At 37.0% G+C, this 19,529-nt stretch overlaps 1 protein-coding gene across 2 annotated transcripts in view; it reads right to left on the bottom strand.

The window, feature by feature from the left end:
• LOC115440751 (organic cation transporter protein) overlaps positions 1-19,529 on the bottom strand; it is a 45,696-nt gene that overhangs the window by 5,298 nt on the left and 20,869 nt on the right. The window contains exons 1-9 of one of the 2 annotated variants that reach the window (XM_037440453.1): positions 15,602-15,677; positions 12,748-12,822; positions 11,532-11,707; positions 8,639-8,894; positions 6,161-6,261; positions 2,417-2,565; positions 1,811-2,139; positions 506-815; positions 161-342 (exon numbers count right to left, since the gene is read on the bottom strand). In XM_037440453.1, the coding sequence (XP_037296350.1) occupies positions 161-342; positions 506-815; positions 1,811-2,139; positions 2,417-2,565; positions 6,161-6,261; positions 8,639-8,894; positions 11,532-11,707; positions 12,748-12,771 (1,527 nt within the window). In that variant the 5' untranslated portion in view covers positions 12,772-12,822; positions 15,602-15,677. Of the gene's footprint in view, positions 1-160; positions 343-505; positions 816-1,810; positions 2,140-2,416; positions 2,566-6,160; positions 6,262-8,638; positions 8,895-11,531; positions 11,708-12,747; positions 12,823-15,601; positions 15,678-19,529 lie in introns of those variants that run through there. The other variant, XM_030165193.2, reaches the window with a different exon arrangement.

Raw genomic sequence — 19,529 nt, 5'->3', positions numbered from 1 at the left:
ATTTAATATATATATAGGATTTATCGTCGTTTCCAATAACGATTCCTTGTTAATCCACGATCGACTTATTTTGATTAGTTTATTTCGGGGATCAGATCAAATATAAGGTTATAACGCGCTGGTGGTTTCATTCAGTAACGTGTTATAAAATGTATCTTACCAACAAAGGAGCCTGGGGCGCGAGCACGGAGCCAAGCCTGCCCACCGTGTTGGCGATGTTGGTGAGTGAGTTGCGCGAGGTGGTGGGGAACACCTCCATGGCCACCACGTACATGCTGAACATGCCGTAGCTGCTGCACATGTTACCCACCAGGTAGAACAGCACTGACGCCCACCAGATCGCTGGAAATACCAAGCTGTATAGTTTGAATACAATTTCCCCCTCTCATGAGTCATCCCAGAATCGTTAAGCAGAAGTGGGATTATTATAAATTGGAAGTATATAAAATAAAAATATTTAGTTTTATTTTAGTTACAAACGAATAATTTACAAATTAAAACTCACATTTAGGGACGAAGGCTGACGCAATGAAAAACGCTGCACACAACGAGTATGCGACGCAGATGGGAGCCTTCCTGCCGAACCGCATCAGCGTGAAAGCCGTGACGATCCTCGTGGGCACGGCGACCAATAGCAGAGCAGAGAAGTTTAGGTACTTGTTCCCCCAGATAGTGGTGGAGTTGATGATGGTGCCGTTGTAAACGAAGGTGGCGCAAAAGAAGCTCGCGGCTATGAGGGCGACGCGCATCACCATCTTGCGTGACCGGAGTACAGATAATAGGTGGGCTTGTTCTGGTGGCGGGGATTGGTTTGCCTGGAAGAAACGGTAGAATATGAAATTTTACACAACTTAGTACAATTTTATGTGATATTGTTTTTCTGCTCAGAGTCCACTCGGAGTCTAGAATTTGTGGTCGATCTGGAAATAGGTTTACCTCCTATCACATCATGGAAGGGGACCTCACATGGCAAAAAGGGATTGCCTAAGTTGCACCTTTTCATGAATAAAGGCGTGATATGGTTTTATTATGTATTGCTAGTATAATATTAGTTAGGCACTGCATAAATTGGCTTTATCGGATGGTGACGTGATACAAAAAACGAACCTATAATAAATGAAACTTGTTGTAGTTTAAAGCATTCTGTGTGTACTCTCATCACTTGAAGATATTATTATAATACTGAATCCTCTTGCATAATCTAAGTTTCATTTGCTTTTCAATCACATATGATATTCAAATTGTTTATTTAAACAACGAACATTTGACAAATAATTAGCATATTACATACATCAGACCAGTAATGATAGCATATTTGGAAGGTGTCAACTGCCACGCATTTTTCTAATTTTACCAGTTCTCGGTTACTGTGCCAATAGTTATGTCATTATGGTTTCTATGTGTTTGTCTGTTTAGTGTGGTGTGAATTTTATCTAGTGTTAAGAAGTGAAGTAAATAAAGAGAGGAATTAGTACAGGTTACAATGAATGGCGAATTTAGAATTGAGGTCAGGAGGCAATTACGTTAACGATTCCATAGGAAGGATGTAATTAAATTTAAAATTATTATTTTTGGTTAACTTAAGTTTATTCGTAATTTTGTTACGGTAATTATTGTACTGCTGAAGTATCATAAAAACTGGCAATTTTGGCTGCTATACCACGCATAATGGTAGCAATAGCTACGAAAGTAGGTATACGTAAGTTTCATAAAGATTATCTCAGTGCAGGAATGGAACTTGCAACCTTTTCATTCAGGAAGCTCATCACCAGAACCAAAGCTTGTCATATAGCTATTAAAAAAATCTTACCTCATCAGACTTATTTCTCTCTTCGGTAATTTTAATCAGCATCGCTTTCGCTTTCTGTGACAGAGTTATCTTATTGATCTTAGCCACTTTGTTCAATACTCGGACTGCCTCGTGCTTCTTGTTATGGGCGAGGAGCCACCTGACGCCCTCATCCACCAGGAAAATGTAGAAAACGACCACGAGCAGCGGCGCGTAGATGGCCCTAATCATGTGCCGCCAGTAAGGCACCTTCCAGGCTATCAGGCCGAAGAAGGCACTGCCTATACTGGTCAAGATGTCTACTATGCAGGAGAAGACTACTCGACGCTTTTGGCTTACGGTTTCTAAAGCTGGAAGATAGAAATATTATGTGTTAAAGTTTTAGCGAAAAGAAAAGATTCCAAATATAGTATTGTGACATGTAATATTGATTAATAATTATTGTTTTATCTTTATCGAATGAGGAATGATAAAAATTGGTAAGAAAAATATAAGTACAAGTTTGTTATGAAAATTGTTTTTTTTACTTATATTAAAGTACATTTCCTGCCATTCTTGTAGTAAATAGTTCGTCAGTTTAACTATGTTTTTGATAAACTTCATGATATATATACAGGTAATACTAACATAGAACCAGAGAAGCGTTTCCATAACCGAGCGCGGCCTCGAGAAACTCCAGAACCAGCAGCATCCAGTAGTTGACTGAGAACGACTTGATGAGCCCAGCGACCCCCACCACCAGCGGTGTGACCACTATCACCACCTTACGACCGTACCTGAGGAACAAAAATAACAGAATGTACTCAATCTTTTCCTTTTTGCAAAGGAACAAGATCGTCAAGCGATCATTAATGATTGTTATCGCTTTTAAATATTTACAATACATTTCAAAAGAATTTTAAATGTGTTGCCGTTCTTAAAGGAATTGGAAGAGAAAATAGAAAGCAGTCCTAAAGTAGATAAATTACAAGTCTACTGTATGGCTTTAACAAAGAAAAGATTCAAAGTATTGTTACGATTTGTAGACGTACACCCTAAAATTGCCAGATGGCTTTATACTGCGGTGGTACGACCAATCACCACCTATGGAGCTGTAGTCTGGTGGCCCAGAACCAAACTATCCACAGCTAGAAACAAACTGCAGCAATTTCAGAGATTAGCGTGTACAGCTATAACGGGCTGCATGAAAACTACACCCACAGCTGCTTTAGAGGTCCTGTTGGGACTGCCGCCCCTGGATCTGTTTATCCAACAAGAGGCAGCCTCAGCAGCAGTCAGGCTAAAGACACTCAAGCTCTGGGGTACAGCAATAGGTGCCCACGCCGAAATTCTGGTAGAGGCCATCAACTATAAACCACTGATGGCCGCTCCCAACGACAGGGTACCCAAACAATATATCTTCGGAAAAACAACACCGTAAGGCTGACCGAAGAACAGCATGACTGGTCTGGCACACACGAACTGCGAATATACACCGATGGGTCTAAGACCAGGACAGGATCGGGGCAGGTGTGTTCTCACCAGAAATTAACATCAAGATATCAATGGCCTTAGGCGCACACAGTTCCATCTACCAATGTGAATGTGTCGCCATCACGGAGGCAGCCAGAGCAGTGGAAAAGCGGGGCCTTATAGGCCACAAAATACGCATTGTATCCGATAGCGCTGCTGTATTACGAGCCCTTGATAGCAAGACCATTCAATCAGGGCTCATACTAGAGTGCCACCAAGCACTGGAGGGTATAGGAAAGACTAACTCAGTTACCCTACAGTGGATCAAAGGGCACAGTGGCTCTCTAGGAAATGACGCAGCTGACGAGCTGGCAAAAGAGGATCGGACCAGACTTTACTGGGTCCCGAACCAATCATGGCGCTCCTTTTACCAGCTGAGAACATGGCTGCGTCACAGAACGCATAAACTACACGCGGATCAATGGGCGAGTATCAGTACATGCAGACAATCCCGGGAAGCCGTGCCACACCCGGACTCTCGTCTGACTAAGCGCCTTTTATCTTTGGACAGGGCATCCCCACGCATAGTCGTAGGTACCATTACTGGACATTGCCCACTAAACAAACATTTATATGTTCTAGGTATAACCGACAGCCCCTATGTAGGGGATGTCTGTTGGCCGATGAAACAGCTTACCACGTCATCCTGGAATGTGAAGGAGTAGCTGCGCAACGGGCAAAAATCCTCGATTCGCCGGGGTCACTCCGAGAAGCCTGTGGAGACACCAGGAGGATCCTGCGCTTCTGGAAGGAGTTAGGCTGGCTTGCTCTGTAGCCGGCATGCACGTCACGCACAATGGCCCGACTTTTTTACGGGCTAAGTGCGGAAAAAGGAGCCCATAACCATAACCATAACCATAACGATTTGTAGAACATTATAATTAAAAAGATTATATAGGTACTGCATTCCCTACAAAACACGTAGAGGTAATAATAATATAGTTCTAAATCCCATTGAACATGATACAAATAAAAAAATGGTTTGTTCCAACCTCTATTTATCGTTTTTATTTGATTTAATTTACGCAAGTGCGAAATTGCTCTTCCTTATTTAATTCAAAAGGTTTTGTACTCGAACCTTCTTATAGTTAAACAATCATAATTGAGTTCATCTCGGGAAAAAAGATTTAATAGCACGCTCTGTAAACCGTTGTTACGTTTTTATCGTTTAATAGTAAGTAGGTCGCTTGTAAAAGTTACCCATAAACGGTATTAGCGCCTAGTTTGTCAGCTCTGAGTGATACTCGCCTAGCAATTTGCATCAAATTTACATTTTTAATTTGATGTTTGTAAAGAGTAATTTCCCGAGCACATTTCAATGTTGGGTAATTATCTTTTGTATTTATTATCGAAAGAATATTTTGGAACTGTGAAACAAGACCTTAGTACATTTGAATTATGAACACTTAAATATTTACGATGGAGGTATTAGATGAGAGGGAAGAAAATTTATAAATCCGTGTGTGTGTGTTTTAGAAGCAATAGTTAAGTGGCGCATTCCAATTCCAAATCTCATAATTTACATCATCATAACGTTCCATTTCTACTTAAATGTTACTTTTTTACAATTATCCAATAATGTACAATGTCAAACCGGTAAATACAGTGCTCAGCGAGGTAAAAATAAAATAACAATAGTGATGTAACAGTGACGTCTTTCCAGTTAGCGTTTTGAAAGGTTTTCGGAAATTCGATTCACTTGAATTTGACGGATATTTCTGACAAGTGTATCGGGTTCCGTGACATTTCTACTTTACAATTTTATTTACCGTAATTTTTGCGTCGTTTATACTTTAATAAATATAAGTAGTCTTAATGCATTTATTGTTTAATACAAAATGTAAACGCTTCATTAACACTTCCAACTAAGTCACGTGTGGTTATTAAATAGCTCTCTAGAGGAAACTTCTTACAATTAATGCTGAGTATCGTGGGAGTCTATTATGATGGATATTGTTTATTATTATTTACTGGGAAGGTAGGCTCTCTCAAGAAAGAGTCCAGCTCTTTGGGTATGCACTTTGTTTTTTTTGCAATATTCTAGTTTGTGAGCGTAATGGTCTCCGTATATAAAGTACAAAGAATGTCATATATGTATATAAAAAATCAATTTCGTAAACCACGTATTATGTACATAAAATATGGACATAAATAAAATTTCATGTTAGAACTTGAAGTTCGCGCACTGAACCCTAGACTGTCATGTCATTTAGGTGCCTTTAACTTCACCGGCGTTTTGTAAAGGGCGTTGTTTCCCATATATTGACATTCAGGTGACACAACTGGACATAGTTATTCATGACCACGCGCTGTCGGCAGACAGATACGAGTCTTTTATTCTCTTGTCTTTGTTTTGAATCGTGAGTCAATTGAGGAAAACACCTTTTCCTAACACTAGAATACGTTTCAAGATTTTTGGGAATACGCCAATTACCCCTAGAGGAAAATATTTTTGGCATTTTAATATCCTATAATATAATTCGTTTCGACAGTTTCCGGCGATGAACCTGCTGTGATCTAAGAAGTTGCAACTTAATTTTACCTGCCGAGCTAAATGCTTGTAGTTTTTTTATTGCTTTCAATGACGAGATATACTTGCCGTTTGCTTGATGCTAAGCAATACGACCACCCATAAACAGTAAAAACACCTTCAATTACAAAGTATTGTTTAATATTCCACTGCGCTCAGAAGTCCAGAAGTTACACTGGCTACAATGTTCAATATCATCAAACAATGTTTGTTCGAAGCCTTTTAATGTTGTCAATGTCCAACAGTGATTGAGCATAACGCCCTGCTCCTATTTCCACCGTCTGTTAAATTTGTATACAATAAAAATCCCAATAGTCAGTATTTCTTACCTGTCTGAGATGAGTCCTGACACGATGAAGGAGAACACGAGTCCAAGGCTGTGGACGGTGCCGATGAGCGTCCTTTTCCACGGCTCACAGCCCAGGTCGAACTGGAAAACATACATTTATATCACTGTAGTTCTAAAGTCTACGGCCTAAGGTTTATATGCATATTCTGAGGTGTGTGTTTATTGTTATAATTCCCTGTAATTACACTGATTATTTTTGAATCGAAAGATACACGCTTTTTTGTCAAAAATACATATTGTGTGCAATATAATAAGGCTACTTAATTATGTCTATTGTCTTTATAGTAAAAATTTAAGAAACTAGATCATTTACCATCGGGCGAACAACTCGCTTGTTTACATTCTGTATCATAAAATATATAACAAAGATGACGTCTAAACCCTTTGAGTACATAAACGGCACATAATGGTCACGAATTGCGGTAAAGCGCTATAATTTGCGTGTTTTGATTCAGCGCTTCCTCTGTCACTACGACGCGGCGCGGCACGTGACTCGAACCCACGACCCTGACAATGACCGCTATTACCGAAGAGTAGAGACTATAGCTGCCCATTGACAATACTCGCCTCATTATACAAAAATATGATTATTGTAGTTATTTATTATACAAAATATCTCGTTGGTGTCGTGGCATATATCTCTGAGTGTGGGGTATTGGCTTCGATTTGCAAAACAAGGCTGCAAAATTTTGTGGATTTTAAAATTGACTTCAAATATAACTAAACTAGTTATTTTTTAATACAGAAAATACAGGTTTTGCCTGACATACCCTCCACTACAAAAGTCATGTTAAATCCAACCTTTATATAATTTACTTCATATCTCTTTGATTCCTTCCGAACCTGAATTTTGGCCAAGACGACCAATCTCAACGGAAACCAGCCAAGTACATACGTAGAACATATAGTGCGCAAGTGTATGCGCTATACACAGATGCACTCTCTGTTCCTTCACTCTCATAGTCCGGTGAGACGGCAATGTAATTATATCTCTATAAGATAGTTCTACCTTCAACTCAACACAACTTCTTGTACAGTCAGTTAAAACGAGTACGATGATCCACATGCTACGCCCGACGATAGAACCATCAAACGTAGCATAAACAATGTGAAACGAGTCACGATGACTCGGTAATGACTCTCCTGAGTACTCTACTATTACTGATGACTATTGCTATTGTAACTTGCGTTGATTTATGTTGGCACTACCCACTTTTAGAATGTGCTATCGTCTTGGAGTCTAAAATGAAGTTATCAATGTTTCAACCAACAACAGAATAATTTAAATTGGGATCGATTCAATCTAAATACGAGTCTATTATAGACTCTACCTTTTAGAAGTCGGTTAAAATGTCAATGTCAAGAATAAAAGTGTCAACGTTCTATACAAAACAATGGTAAGTGATAAATTACTGAAACGGCTAACTGCAGTTAACAATACGTCTTTAACTGTCGTAATTTTAGGCAAATCGTTGCAAATTGTACATTTTATTTGGAAGACAATAAATGCGGTAAATTGCTGGCTAATTTGGCAATTTATTTTGATTTGATTATTGCTATCTACATGAAAAATTAAATTAAGTAATACTTAATATAAATGCAATATTACGAACAGATATTTTGTTAGTTGCAAATGGTGAAAATACTTTTGCCCAGGACTGCATTCTAAAAGGAATTTTAAGGAGGCCACTGGCAATAAAAATTAAAAGTGTATGGTATAAAATCCAAAGAAATGAAATAAGGACTGTTGGAAGCCATATTAACCAAATAACTTCAAAACAACTTTTTTGTGTTTTCAGAAGGAACATCTAGCTTGGGTTTTCCTCAACTAGGTTTTTGAAAGCCCTTTTTTATTCGGGCACGGTAAAGTGACCTCGCTGCACCTGATGGTAAGCGGAATAGGGACAAGATAGAGTAACGAGAGATTACCTGTGGCCTGTCGATATGATTATGTTGGCTTGTTTGAAATGAATGTACACGAGACTAATCCTAGAACGCGACACATATCATGGGTTACTGTAACGGGTTTTACAAATTATTATTTACACTTTGTATGGCGGTGTAGTGGTCGTTATCCGAGCATACACAAATCGCACGTTGAAAACAAAAGTGGCAGTATACAAAATTTGACGGTATTGAGTTAGAGCGACATTTGAAATCCGCAGAAAAAACTACGTCATAATATCCAAAGATCCATTTCTTAATAGGTCACTTAGGGTATCACTAGATGTCACAAGTGTCTCTTCATACTTTTAAGTTTTGTGTTTATTCGTTAAACATAAACTGACACTAATTCAGTTCGTGTCCAGTCTTCAGCGATTATTAATATCGCTCTAACTCAATACCGTCAAATTTCGTATAATGCCACCTTTGTTTTCAACGTGCGAAATATGCTACCAGCAGAGCATCTATTTGGAGTTCAGTAATAGTCAGTGAGCTAGTTACATAAAGAACTTACCTCAGCCACAATACTGTTGTAGTCTTCGTAAACAATTTTCTGGCATGGCATAGTTCTGTTACTGAAGTGTTCAGGCGAACACGTCTCATTGCGGGACCATATCGACAACCATCGCTCGTCCTGTTCTGTGTAATTGCCGTTTGATGCATACTGAGGCGCCATTCGATAGCATGTGTTGGAAACATTCGGCAAAGCGAAGGAAGTCCATGTGTCGTTGAATTTTGTGGTAGAGAGCTCACACTCTGGTACTTCACATCTGTGAAAGAATATTTTTAGTATTATTATAAAGCCGCTTTAGTGTAGTGGCGGCGTGTACTGATTATGCTCTAGGTCCTAGATTTCAATTCCTGGTCGGGTAATTATTTGTTTAAGTTTTATTTAATACCATTTTCCTTTATACTACAATGTTCTTAGATTCAAACCGAATACAAATGATAGCATACCATTGCTAGGCAAGACAATCTCTCACATACGACACCCTACCATCTATTGGAGCTATCCTTGAAAAAAGATTCTTGCAGGGTCTGACTTGCAAAGTATGGATACTATGATTGAGGCATTTTGGTTGTTTCTTGTTTACATTGTTACGAGCATACGGCGTCACTTATTAATGACTACATCCGTGATGTTCTCACGATAATGCAAATGATTGTTTCGATTCATCTAAATATACAACAGTAAACAATAATATAATTAACCTATTAAATATGTACAATAATAAATAGTTGTATTATTTTTAACTAATGCAGTCACTAACGTACCAAACACAATAATAATGGTAAACATTACGATGGGGCTTTTCTTTTTTATCTTCTTTGTGATAGTAGACAAATTTGGTACACTTTAGATTATGCCCGTATAAGAAAGAAGCAAGCATTGTATTCTAAGGCTTATTCCAAACAAAAACTAAAACATAATGATTTTTTATGTTTACGCGAATGTTAGACATTGAAATTAACCTAATTTTCGGTTTCTATCGCGGTATTGGTGTTTTATTTTCTCCCGACGTTTCGAAGACTTTGCAGCCTTCATGGTCACGGGGGGGACTGAGGTGTTGTTCATCCGTAAAGTCAAAGTTACAATATCTACCTACATTTTACAATTATACAACTTTTTTAATTATACAACTTTTTTTAAAATTTTCAAGACACTGTGAGCTCATTCAGCGTAGATCGGACCACCAACAGGTAAAATTTTAAAAAAGTTGTATAATTGTAAAATGTAGGTAGATATTGTAACTTTGACTTTACGGATGAACAACACCTCAGTCCCCCCCGTGACCATGAAGGCTGCAAAGTCTTCGAAACGTCGGGAGAAAATAAAACACCAATACCGCGATAGAATCCGAAAATTATTTTAATTTTAAAAACTAAAACAAACTATCAATAAAACAATATTGTATTAACGATAATGTTAAAGCAATGAGACAAATGGGAGTATCAAATATCGAAAGGTTGCGCACAAATACACTCGATGCCTTTGTCTTCGAAGGGGTATGTAGTAGTGCATCCACTTCGCTATGTGTATATTGAGATTGACCGCCGGCCGCCGAATTTTCGTTAGGAAGTAATCATACTCCACTGAGCATTCTAAGGTACTATAATACTTGTAGTTCCTCAGAACGTTCAGTAATTACACTGGCTATACCTAATATAAATAAATACCCTTCACCAGGTGCTCTAGATCTATCTCCTTTGCCTTTTACACGTCATAAGTAATATTATAGCGCCGCGATTTTCACTTGTGTTGCCTACTACAGTTTACGACTATGGGCCGTACATATATTTTAGTAAGTTTTGGACGCGTAAACTCATTTATCGTGTGTTTTATTATGTCATTCGATACCACCCGTGCATGCGATGGCCGTGGAGTACACCACGTGATATGGTTGCATAAATGTACATAAAAAATTTATGACAACTTTACACGAGATTTGAAAATTACTTTATTATTGAAAGAAAGAGTGCCTATGTAGAATGGCTCTTTCTATTTATATATAAATGGTTAAAGATATATATTTTAATAGTAAAAACCAGTCATAATGCATGTTAGGAAAGTCAATAGCCGATATCATTTCTCATCCGTTAAGAGAAGCAAAGGCTTTTGTAGGCCTCCATTTTAAACTACACTGTACTGTACATATTATGAGGTACATTTTACTATGCCACGAAAAAACGACGTGACGTGCTCTTCCTCAGTTTATATTAATGAATGGATAAAGACGCGACTTCCAAGCCGTTACAGCAAAACTCCATTCATAAACTAATTATAATCAATAATATTTGAAAAACACAGACGCCCGCGCCAAGGTTATGCATTTTTCATGGTTATTATATAACCATTTATTATTTCTTTATGTTTTATAAATATATTATGTAGTGCGGATATTTCGTAACCTGTTATTGAATTCTTAACCATACCATGTAAAAATATAACTTCATAATAAAGAGATATTACTCTTTCTAATTCAGTTCGGAAATTAAAACGTCCTTACTTACTTTTTCTCATTTATATTTCCAATTATTATGAACTAAAAATCTTATACGGCAATATAAGATATTTTTGTTTTTTCACAATATAATCAAATATTAATGAATTTACCCATTAATTTCGAGTCGGGCAAAGTAATATCATATCATAGGATGGAATACACTTGGCAAAAAGTGAGTGCCCTGGTTGCACCTGTACATACCCCTTCGGGGATAAATGCGTGATGTTGTGTGTGCCCATTAATAGATACAACTTATAGTTTGATGGAAATCGCATAAAACAAAACATTGACTACTCATAGCCGTAATTTATGTCGTCTCCTAAAATAGGGGCTCCACGCGTCTGCATGGAGCCTTAGTATTCCCTTTGGAGTAGAGTATTGTTTTATTGAAATAGAACTCACCTATAACCGACTTCAGCAGCAGTGAACACGTAGTTGAAATTGCACATGGCGAGGAAGGAGTCCCGGAAGGCCAAGAGGAACAGCAGCAGCAGCTGGTACTTGCCGAAGCTGCCCAGCTCGCTCAGGATGCCGTCCAGGTTGAACTGACTCTCATGGCTGCCGGAGTCTTCCTCCATCTATTGATGTCCACTTATTAGTAAACGTTTTTGGCATTGATCTTGGTTTTGTGTTATTAAAAGTTAAATAAAGATTCACAGTCTACATGGTGTGGAGTTATCCTCAGAAGAACAACATTATGCTTATCTCGTTTCAATTTCCTTTTTAAATATACTTCTTAGTTCTGTTAAAAACCTGGTATAATACTAATACTCCATAGTAATACCAAAATATTTACTTATAAAACTGATATCTTAGAGTGACAAACAAAGTGTAAAGATATAAAATACATAAAATTCTAGGTTTTGGGTGCCTTTGCGGGTACTTTTGGACAGGCGCACATTTTTCAATATCGGAACCTCACCTCAACAATTAGAAGTTCAAACACGAACTCCGTACTGGCAATCTTCAAGTTCATCCTTTAGTCTTAATTAGTTTCGGAAGACAACATTAGTAACACCACAAAGTGTATACACAGGAGTAAGAAAATACTCAAATGTTTTTGTTATTCAAATTAAATGGTATACTGATTACGATAGCTATGCATTGACGTCAGGAAGTTAAACAAAACGACAATCAAGAAATCAATATTAGGTAGAGAATACGAATTATTTTGAAAATTTTGAGTTTTTTTGTATACGGCCCCAGCAGTGACCGCACTGCACCTGTAAGTGGAGTGGAGGCCAATAGAATATCAACTGACGAGAAATGATTACCTCTCGGGAGTTGACACAATTATGCCGGCCTGTTGGAACCGGATATAGGCTGATCCCGGAACGCGACACACTACGTGGGCTATTACAACGAGTTTTAACACCTTGCGTACGGTAGTCGCTATCCGGGCGAATACAAAATATATCCTATCACAACATCTGACATAACCGGAAATCATCCTATTGGCATTTCCTATTTCTCTATCAAAAAAAAATTCAGAACATCTCCACAGCCTTGGTTAGTACTGATTACTTAACATCAGCCAAAATCATTGTGTAATTATAGTAAAACAATCATTGTGAAATTATAGCGATACTAAAAAAGTGCTGAAAATATGAAAACTGACCTTAATACTAGTCTCCTTCGACATGGTGCAGTTACTGATGAATAGAGTTCCTGATTTCACATACCAGCGTCATACCTGTAACACAAACATTACTATTATAAACGATCCGTGAACTGTTTTAACCGTTGTGTTTTATTTCTTTTTTTCACGGGGAAAAAACGCGTGTACTCTACCACTTAGGGGTACTGGAACGGTTATGTTGGTTTCACCGGTCTTATGGCTCAGTGTCGACAAACGGGAAAAAAGCATTCGAGCGAGTATTGTATCGAGTCCATTGACGTATATTATATAGATACGAACGTCCATATAAACAATTTGTTCAAAATCAGAACTAAAATGGCAAAACGTCACTGTTATAGCCTATTTATTTACTTGAACAACAAATAATTTTATTTATTTCAGTAATATTTTTATTCACATCCAGGTTTAATTTTAGACTTAAGTTCTTATATTATAAGCGCCACTCCGAACACAACCACTAGCTCTCAATATAGACACCATACTAAAGTCAGTTTGAATGGATTACAGTTCAATTCAGTTGAACACAATGAATGTTCGGAAAGCCAAATCTAGTACGTAGTACATATATATCGATGACCGAGTTCCTAACCCTATGTATACCCACCAAAATCCGTGGTGGCCTTCTTTGGAGCATATAGAATGACTCTAGGGTATCTTGTCGAAGTAAAATGGCTGCGCGGAGCCATCCAAACCACCTCATTGTTTGGTAGAATGCCTTTTGCTTTAAGTCCACTAGTACATACTATGTATAAAGTACTAAGAAATAATGTGATTAAAAGTTTATCAATATTTTGGTATGTTCGAGCTAAACGCATTAATCTTCGAATGGATTAGGACGATATTTGGCACACAGATGGACGATTTTGTTAAATAAAACTTGGGATACCTTTCATCTAAAAAAGTTCTTAGTGGAAGTTTTTTTTAGGATAGGACCTTCCCGCGATTGACAAATGCAATAAATAGATGTAAAATGTTGAATATAATAAAATGTTAGTTGAAATATTTCATATTGCCGTAAATGTAGTAGTAAAACATGTTAATGTCTAGACAGACTGTAAGAAATTAAGAAAACAATGTTAAGACATTTTAGTTAAAATAATACAAATATTAACGAAAATATCTTTTTTAAAAATTCTCGACGATTTGAATATTTAGAATATAAATATAATTATTAGTTTGTGTCATTAGATACTCTGGTTTATTTTTATTGCATATTATATAAAGCCCTTTCGTCATCAAATTAAAAATAAAATACAGAGCATAACATTACTTAAGGGCATTAAAAGAAATGGTTTATTGATTAAAGACTCACCGCTACACACTTACAAACAAAACATTACTTCTTCATAATAATATAGACTTCAGAAAGACAATAATTTATGTTGTATGGTAATTCTTGCCTCGATTTATTTGTGTGCAAAATCCGGCCAAGTCACTATAATTGCTAATCCTCTTTTCTTTTCTATTTGATTCCTTTAAGGCAGGTGGCGTTTATAATTGTTGAAGGATATTTGTAAACGCCCGGATTATGACCACAGAACACAAAATATAAAACATACACCTATGTCGCGATCCGACAACAACCTGTATTTTTTTTTGGAAATTAATTATATGAATTTGCATTTTTAGGGTCACAATTATTTAAATACGTATTCATGAAATGATTATATCCGTGAACACGAACATTGAGTGAAAACTATGTTATATAAATTATCCCTCTTCATATGCTATGTTTAAATTATCTATTGTATACGATTCCATAATAGTGAACTATTGTTGCACCTTATTATAAATAGTCAAAATAAATTGTAAATGTCAATGTTTTATTTTTTTTAAAGATTTTATTTTATGTCGAAATTTATTTTGTATTTATATAGTAACTTCAGCGAGCAACTGTTTTAATATTGCATTCCAAAATCATTGCCTAAGTCATCATTACTGCAATATTTTTTACATGATAAAAATATCTATAAGAAAAGCGAATAAAGACTGAACTTATTAATTTTCATAAGTACAGGCAAATTAAAATTATAAGTAGTACTACTACTACAACTCCAGGGAAAATATTTATAGTATGCATAAGTAGACATACCCGAAACTATACGCAGCAGCGAAAATACTAAAAAAGTTATAGATCGTATCTCTACTGAGAGTTTAGGTTCCATGACATTAAACTTTCTGTTTAGATTCACTGAGTTTAATTTTGCGTGCCACTATCTATCGTGGCCTACAGGAATGCAGTGGCTACGAACGAGGTAAGTTATTTATATATATCTCACAATGAGCGTTAGGTAGTAGACTTGCCGAACTTACAAGAATATTATAAACAAATGAGTATGTCCATATTGTGTAACAGAAGAAAATATAATACAATAGAAGACCACTGGAAACTGCAATTCTTGGCAGTGACAGATAATTGTCCACACTATATTTTTACGTCAGTTGAGCCGGAACTGATAGGTTTTTATACACCATGGGTTAGGTTCTGGTCTGAAATTGTACCTGCCTTTCATGAACCTTTCTCGGATATCCCAGCACCTTCTTGGTGATCCGAAATGTTTTCTACTTTCTTCTTCTACTACCCTTGTCTCACGTGGGATCGGCGCGGTAAAACTTTAAAAGTATGTTTAACAATTCGCTTAACGAGCATATCTGTTTAGGTAGGATCACACAAATGTTGCCAGGCATCGAACCCGGGACCTTCCACAGCTAGGAAGAAGCGATAAACGCTATAAACCCCGACTATTCCATACATAGACTTTACCACCACAAATGAAAGCTAGCCATTTTAGCGGGAATTTTAAAACCGGAAGCAGGATATAAAATTACTTACAACAATTCACGACACAGCACGCTTGTTAAATCCACAAATGCACAATAACAATAAAGTGTAACAGACAAAAATTGTGTTCTGACTGAAAGTGGTAATAGTTTTACGTTGTTTTATACTTCGACGACACATCATAACGGCTCAGCCCGCGGCGATGCGCGTGCGCACCACTTGTGACGTATGTCTTTCCCTATTAATCATTATTGTGCATTGTTCTGTTGCTAAGTGCTATTAATACCTTATAATGGGTCATGTTAGTGACAGAGTCCTAGACCTGATTACCTCATCGAGAAATTGATTTCAATAATCTCGAGTTGTGTGGGATTGGAATTTATACTCGAGTAGGTTTGTTCGCGGTTCAACCCCCCTAGAAGCCTCTTCACGGATTGAATTCAATTTAAAGGTGGAGTGAGTTTGGGTTACCACAAACATAATTAATTGTATGGAACATATAAAAAACATTTACCTTGGTTATGTTAAATATATTTAGAAAGCTATGGAACCAATCGCCATCAGCAGCATATCGGAACAGATACGACATGGGTACCTTCAAAACAAGAGTAATTTCTCACCTTTAGGGGACCGAGAATGAATTTATTGCCTCTGATATTGCAGATGTTCATAAGCGGCGGTGATCACTTACCATCGGGTGTATCGGATGGTCGTTTGCCCCGTATATGATAAAAACTGGCCAGTAGCAGTGTCACTATACCATATACAACAACATGTTTGTAGATAAAAATTTTGCACCTGTACATTAAGTATAATAGTATATATATAGTATGACGCCTTAATCCCATAGGGGTAGGCAGAGACTATGGATTGCCACTGTGCACGATTCTGGGATACTTCTCGCGCTTCCTCCACCTTTATAAATCTTTTCATGCATTCCCGCCGGTTCAGGGTACTTTTAACCTAGAACTGAGAATGTCAGATATCTAACATTCGAAGGTTCGGTGCGGTCGACTCCTACCGGCTCTTCCATCCACATTCGCCTTATATATCCTCTTTGTCAGTCTCCTATCATCCATCATCTCCAAATGCCCAACCTACTTTAGACTTTACACTCCCCCTTCTCAATTTTGGTTTCACGAAAACGTTTTTCACGTAAAATATTATTTACTCTAAACAGATCTAGTTTTGAAACGTTATAGATCGCGGACAAAAATATTCGTAGAATGTGTTTTAGTTTAGTAGATAGATATCTTGACGAATAATAAAAACTTATGGAATACGGAACACACTTTGCTCGGGTTCTACTCCCACGTGGTCGATTTTATTACACACATATTTTAGAAAAATCCACCGTCTGACTATGTATATAAGAATATGTGAATCATGATTTACCCAAAGTGCAGAGTCTGAAACGTGTGTGAGATGCATTGTGACCTAAATGGGACCTGATTAATAGTGGAATATGTGTGGATGCGTGTGCGCATGCTTTACGTAGTTCGGGTTTTCACTCCCTGTAAATCTTGATGTCGTAATTTCTTGGTTTTCTTTTCTTTAACATTATCTCGCGGCTCCGTTCACGTCAAAATCTTTTTCTAGAATAAAAATTATTAAATCATATTAAATATACTCTATGTTATACACAGACTTTGACTGTGTATTAATAAAAGATTTTGATCATTTGTTCAGTAACCTTACAAAGAAGATTACACACACAGTTAAACCCCTTATACTGGTAGTAGAATATATTTTATATTCGCCCGGATATCGCCTACCGCACACAAGGTGTTAAACCCGCCATAGTTGCCCACGTAACTGTGTCGCATTCCGGCATCAGCCTGTGTATATCCTATTCCAACAGGCTGGCATAATTATGTCGTAATCATCAGGTAATCATCTCTCGGGTCACCATGCCGTGGTTATATATAAAAAATGTAAGCTAATACATAATGTTGTAAATTCGTACATGAATTTTTCATGTAGAAAGTAATGAAACTATTTTGAATATCTACATCTCTTTAGTAAAAAACGCAAAAATCATGACAATTGTTTACTCTTATTCCATCTTCTTCTAAAACAGAACCACGCGTGCTGGCATGCGGAACCACAGCTTCGTGTTCTCTGTCATACCAGCTCCAACTAAAATACTCAGTAATTCATTTTTCTGCCACACCATTAAGCTGTGAAACAGTTCGCCAGCATATGTGTTCCCTCCCCTACGACTTGGAGTCCTTCAAGCAGAGCGTGAAAAGGTATTTAAGCCTACCAGCCCTACTGTGGTGACCGTTCGGAGATATCTTGCAGATCAATATGTTTTTGGACATTTCCTCGCATACCATTAGGCGCAGTGATGCCACTTTCCGTGCCTTCGATAAAAGAAACTGTTCCTGCGTAAAAAGACAAACCAATAAGTTAAACTAAAATGGACTTAAGGTCATAATCATAATGTTCAATTTAACTTAATCGGCTAGATAAGCATCAGACATCTAGTAGAAGATATTAGAATATAGTAATCACTAAATGGTTGACAGTGTGATTTTTGTATTAATAAAAATGCTAAATAAGCTAGTTAAATAAATTAACAAATGTATGAAGAAAATGATTCATTTTAATTAGTCACCGACTACAAAATCGGTAACTTGTTAAATTAAATTATTTTTAGCATTTAATGTTTTTTGAAGGCGGTTTAATATTTTGTTAAATAGTTTTATATACTCGTACATGTCGTGCGCCATTTACTCATACGTCGTGAAGCTGGCGCAGAGCATCATGGATATAATTAGTGGGTGTTGCTCGCGGCTTCACTTACTCCTAACATACATCCACATATTATTTGAAAACATTCGCATTTATAATATGTACACGGAGTAAGCGGCGATAGCCTAGTTGATTGTGGAACGGACTCGCGAGACGAATGTCCGCAGGTTCAAATCCCAAGAGCACACACCTCTGACTTTTCAAAATAATTATGTGTGTATTCTTTGTGCATTTGCTTGCTTTCACGGTGAAGGAAAACGTTGTGAAGAAACCTTGCATACCTGAGAAGTTATCTATGGGAATTTCGAGGGTGTGTGAAGTCTACCAATCCGCACTAGGCTAGCGTGGTGGACTAAGGCCTAATCCCTCTCAGTAGTAGAGGAGGCCCGTGCCCAACAGTGGGACAATATATAATACAGGGCTGATATATTATTGTATGGAGTAAGCTATCTACGAGAAGATATTAAAATAACTTTAAAATATAGTCATTTAAAAAACCTATAATTACTTACTTCGAAACTTAGTTTCAGTTTAAGCAATGGATTAATCACTCAGTACGTCAACTCAAAGATACTCCTGATTAAGTCACGAGTCCACAATAAGTACAATTCGCAAATAATGTTTCCCCGAATACTACTCACCTGCCTGCGCAATGTGGGTAATCCAAATTGAACGATATGAATCACAAAAAAAATAATTATGCATTATTTTTCCCAATAAAAAGTTTTAAATTAATTACAATACATTTCGATGATTTTATTTGTTAAACCACATTAATACCGCTTATATGCTGCCTTAAAGTACTAACACTAATCCCCATTCGAATTTTAAATCTCAAAATACCTCGATTGTCTCTCAAAAATTGTAACTGCACTTATTTATCTCCAAAGCTTATTCTCGCTTACGAGAAGAAACCTACCAACTAGTATGAAGTAGTTGAAATAGCAATGGGTATGTAAATACGAAATCCCACAGTTGGAGCGAAAAGATCTTGAAACGATAATTTGTAGTATTTTACTACAGAAAGATGTGGGCGAGACGGATTTTTCATTAAAAACTTAAATGTCTGGCTGTTTTAAAGTAGCTTGTTTATTATAAAATTATTTTCACCTCGCGTCTCGTTTGCGTTGAAATCTTTTTCCCGGGGTGAATGTAACATAGCACACAAGGCATAGCTTCCTACTAGTGAAAGAAAACATATTCCGATCTTAGTGTAGAAGAT

The sequence above is a fragment of the Manduca sexta genome, chromosome 19 (assembly GCF_014839805.1).
Source record: "Manduca sexta isolate Smith_Timp_Sample1 chromosome 19, JHU_Msex_v1.0, whole genome shotgun sequence".
Taxonomy (NCBI): Eukaryota; Metazoa; Arthropoda; class Insecta; order Lepidoptera; family Sphingidae; genus Manduca; species Manduca sexta.
Note: the sequence above shows the minus strand (reverse complement) of the source record. Positions and strands in the feature narration are given on the sequence as shown.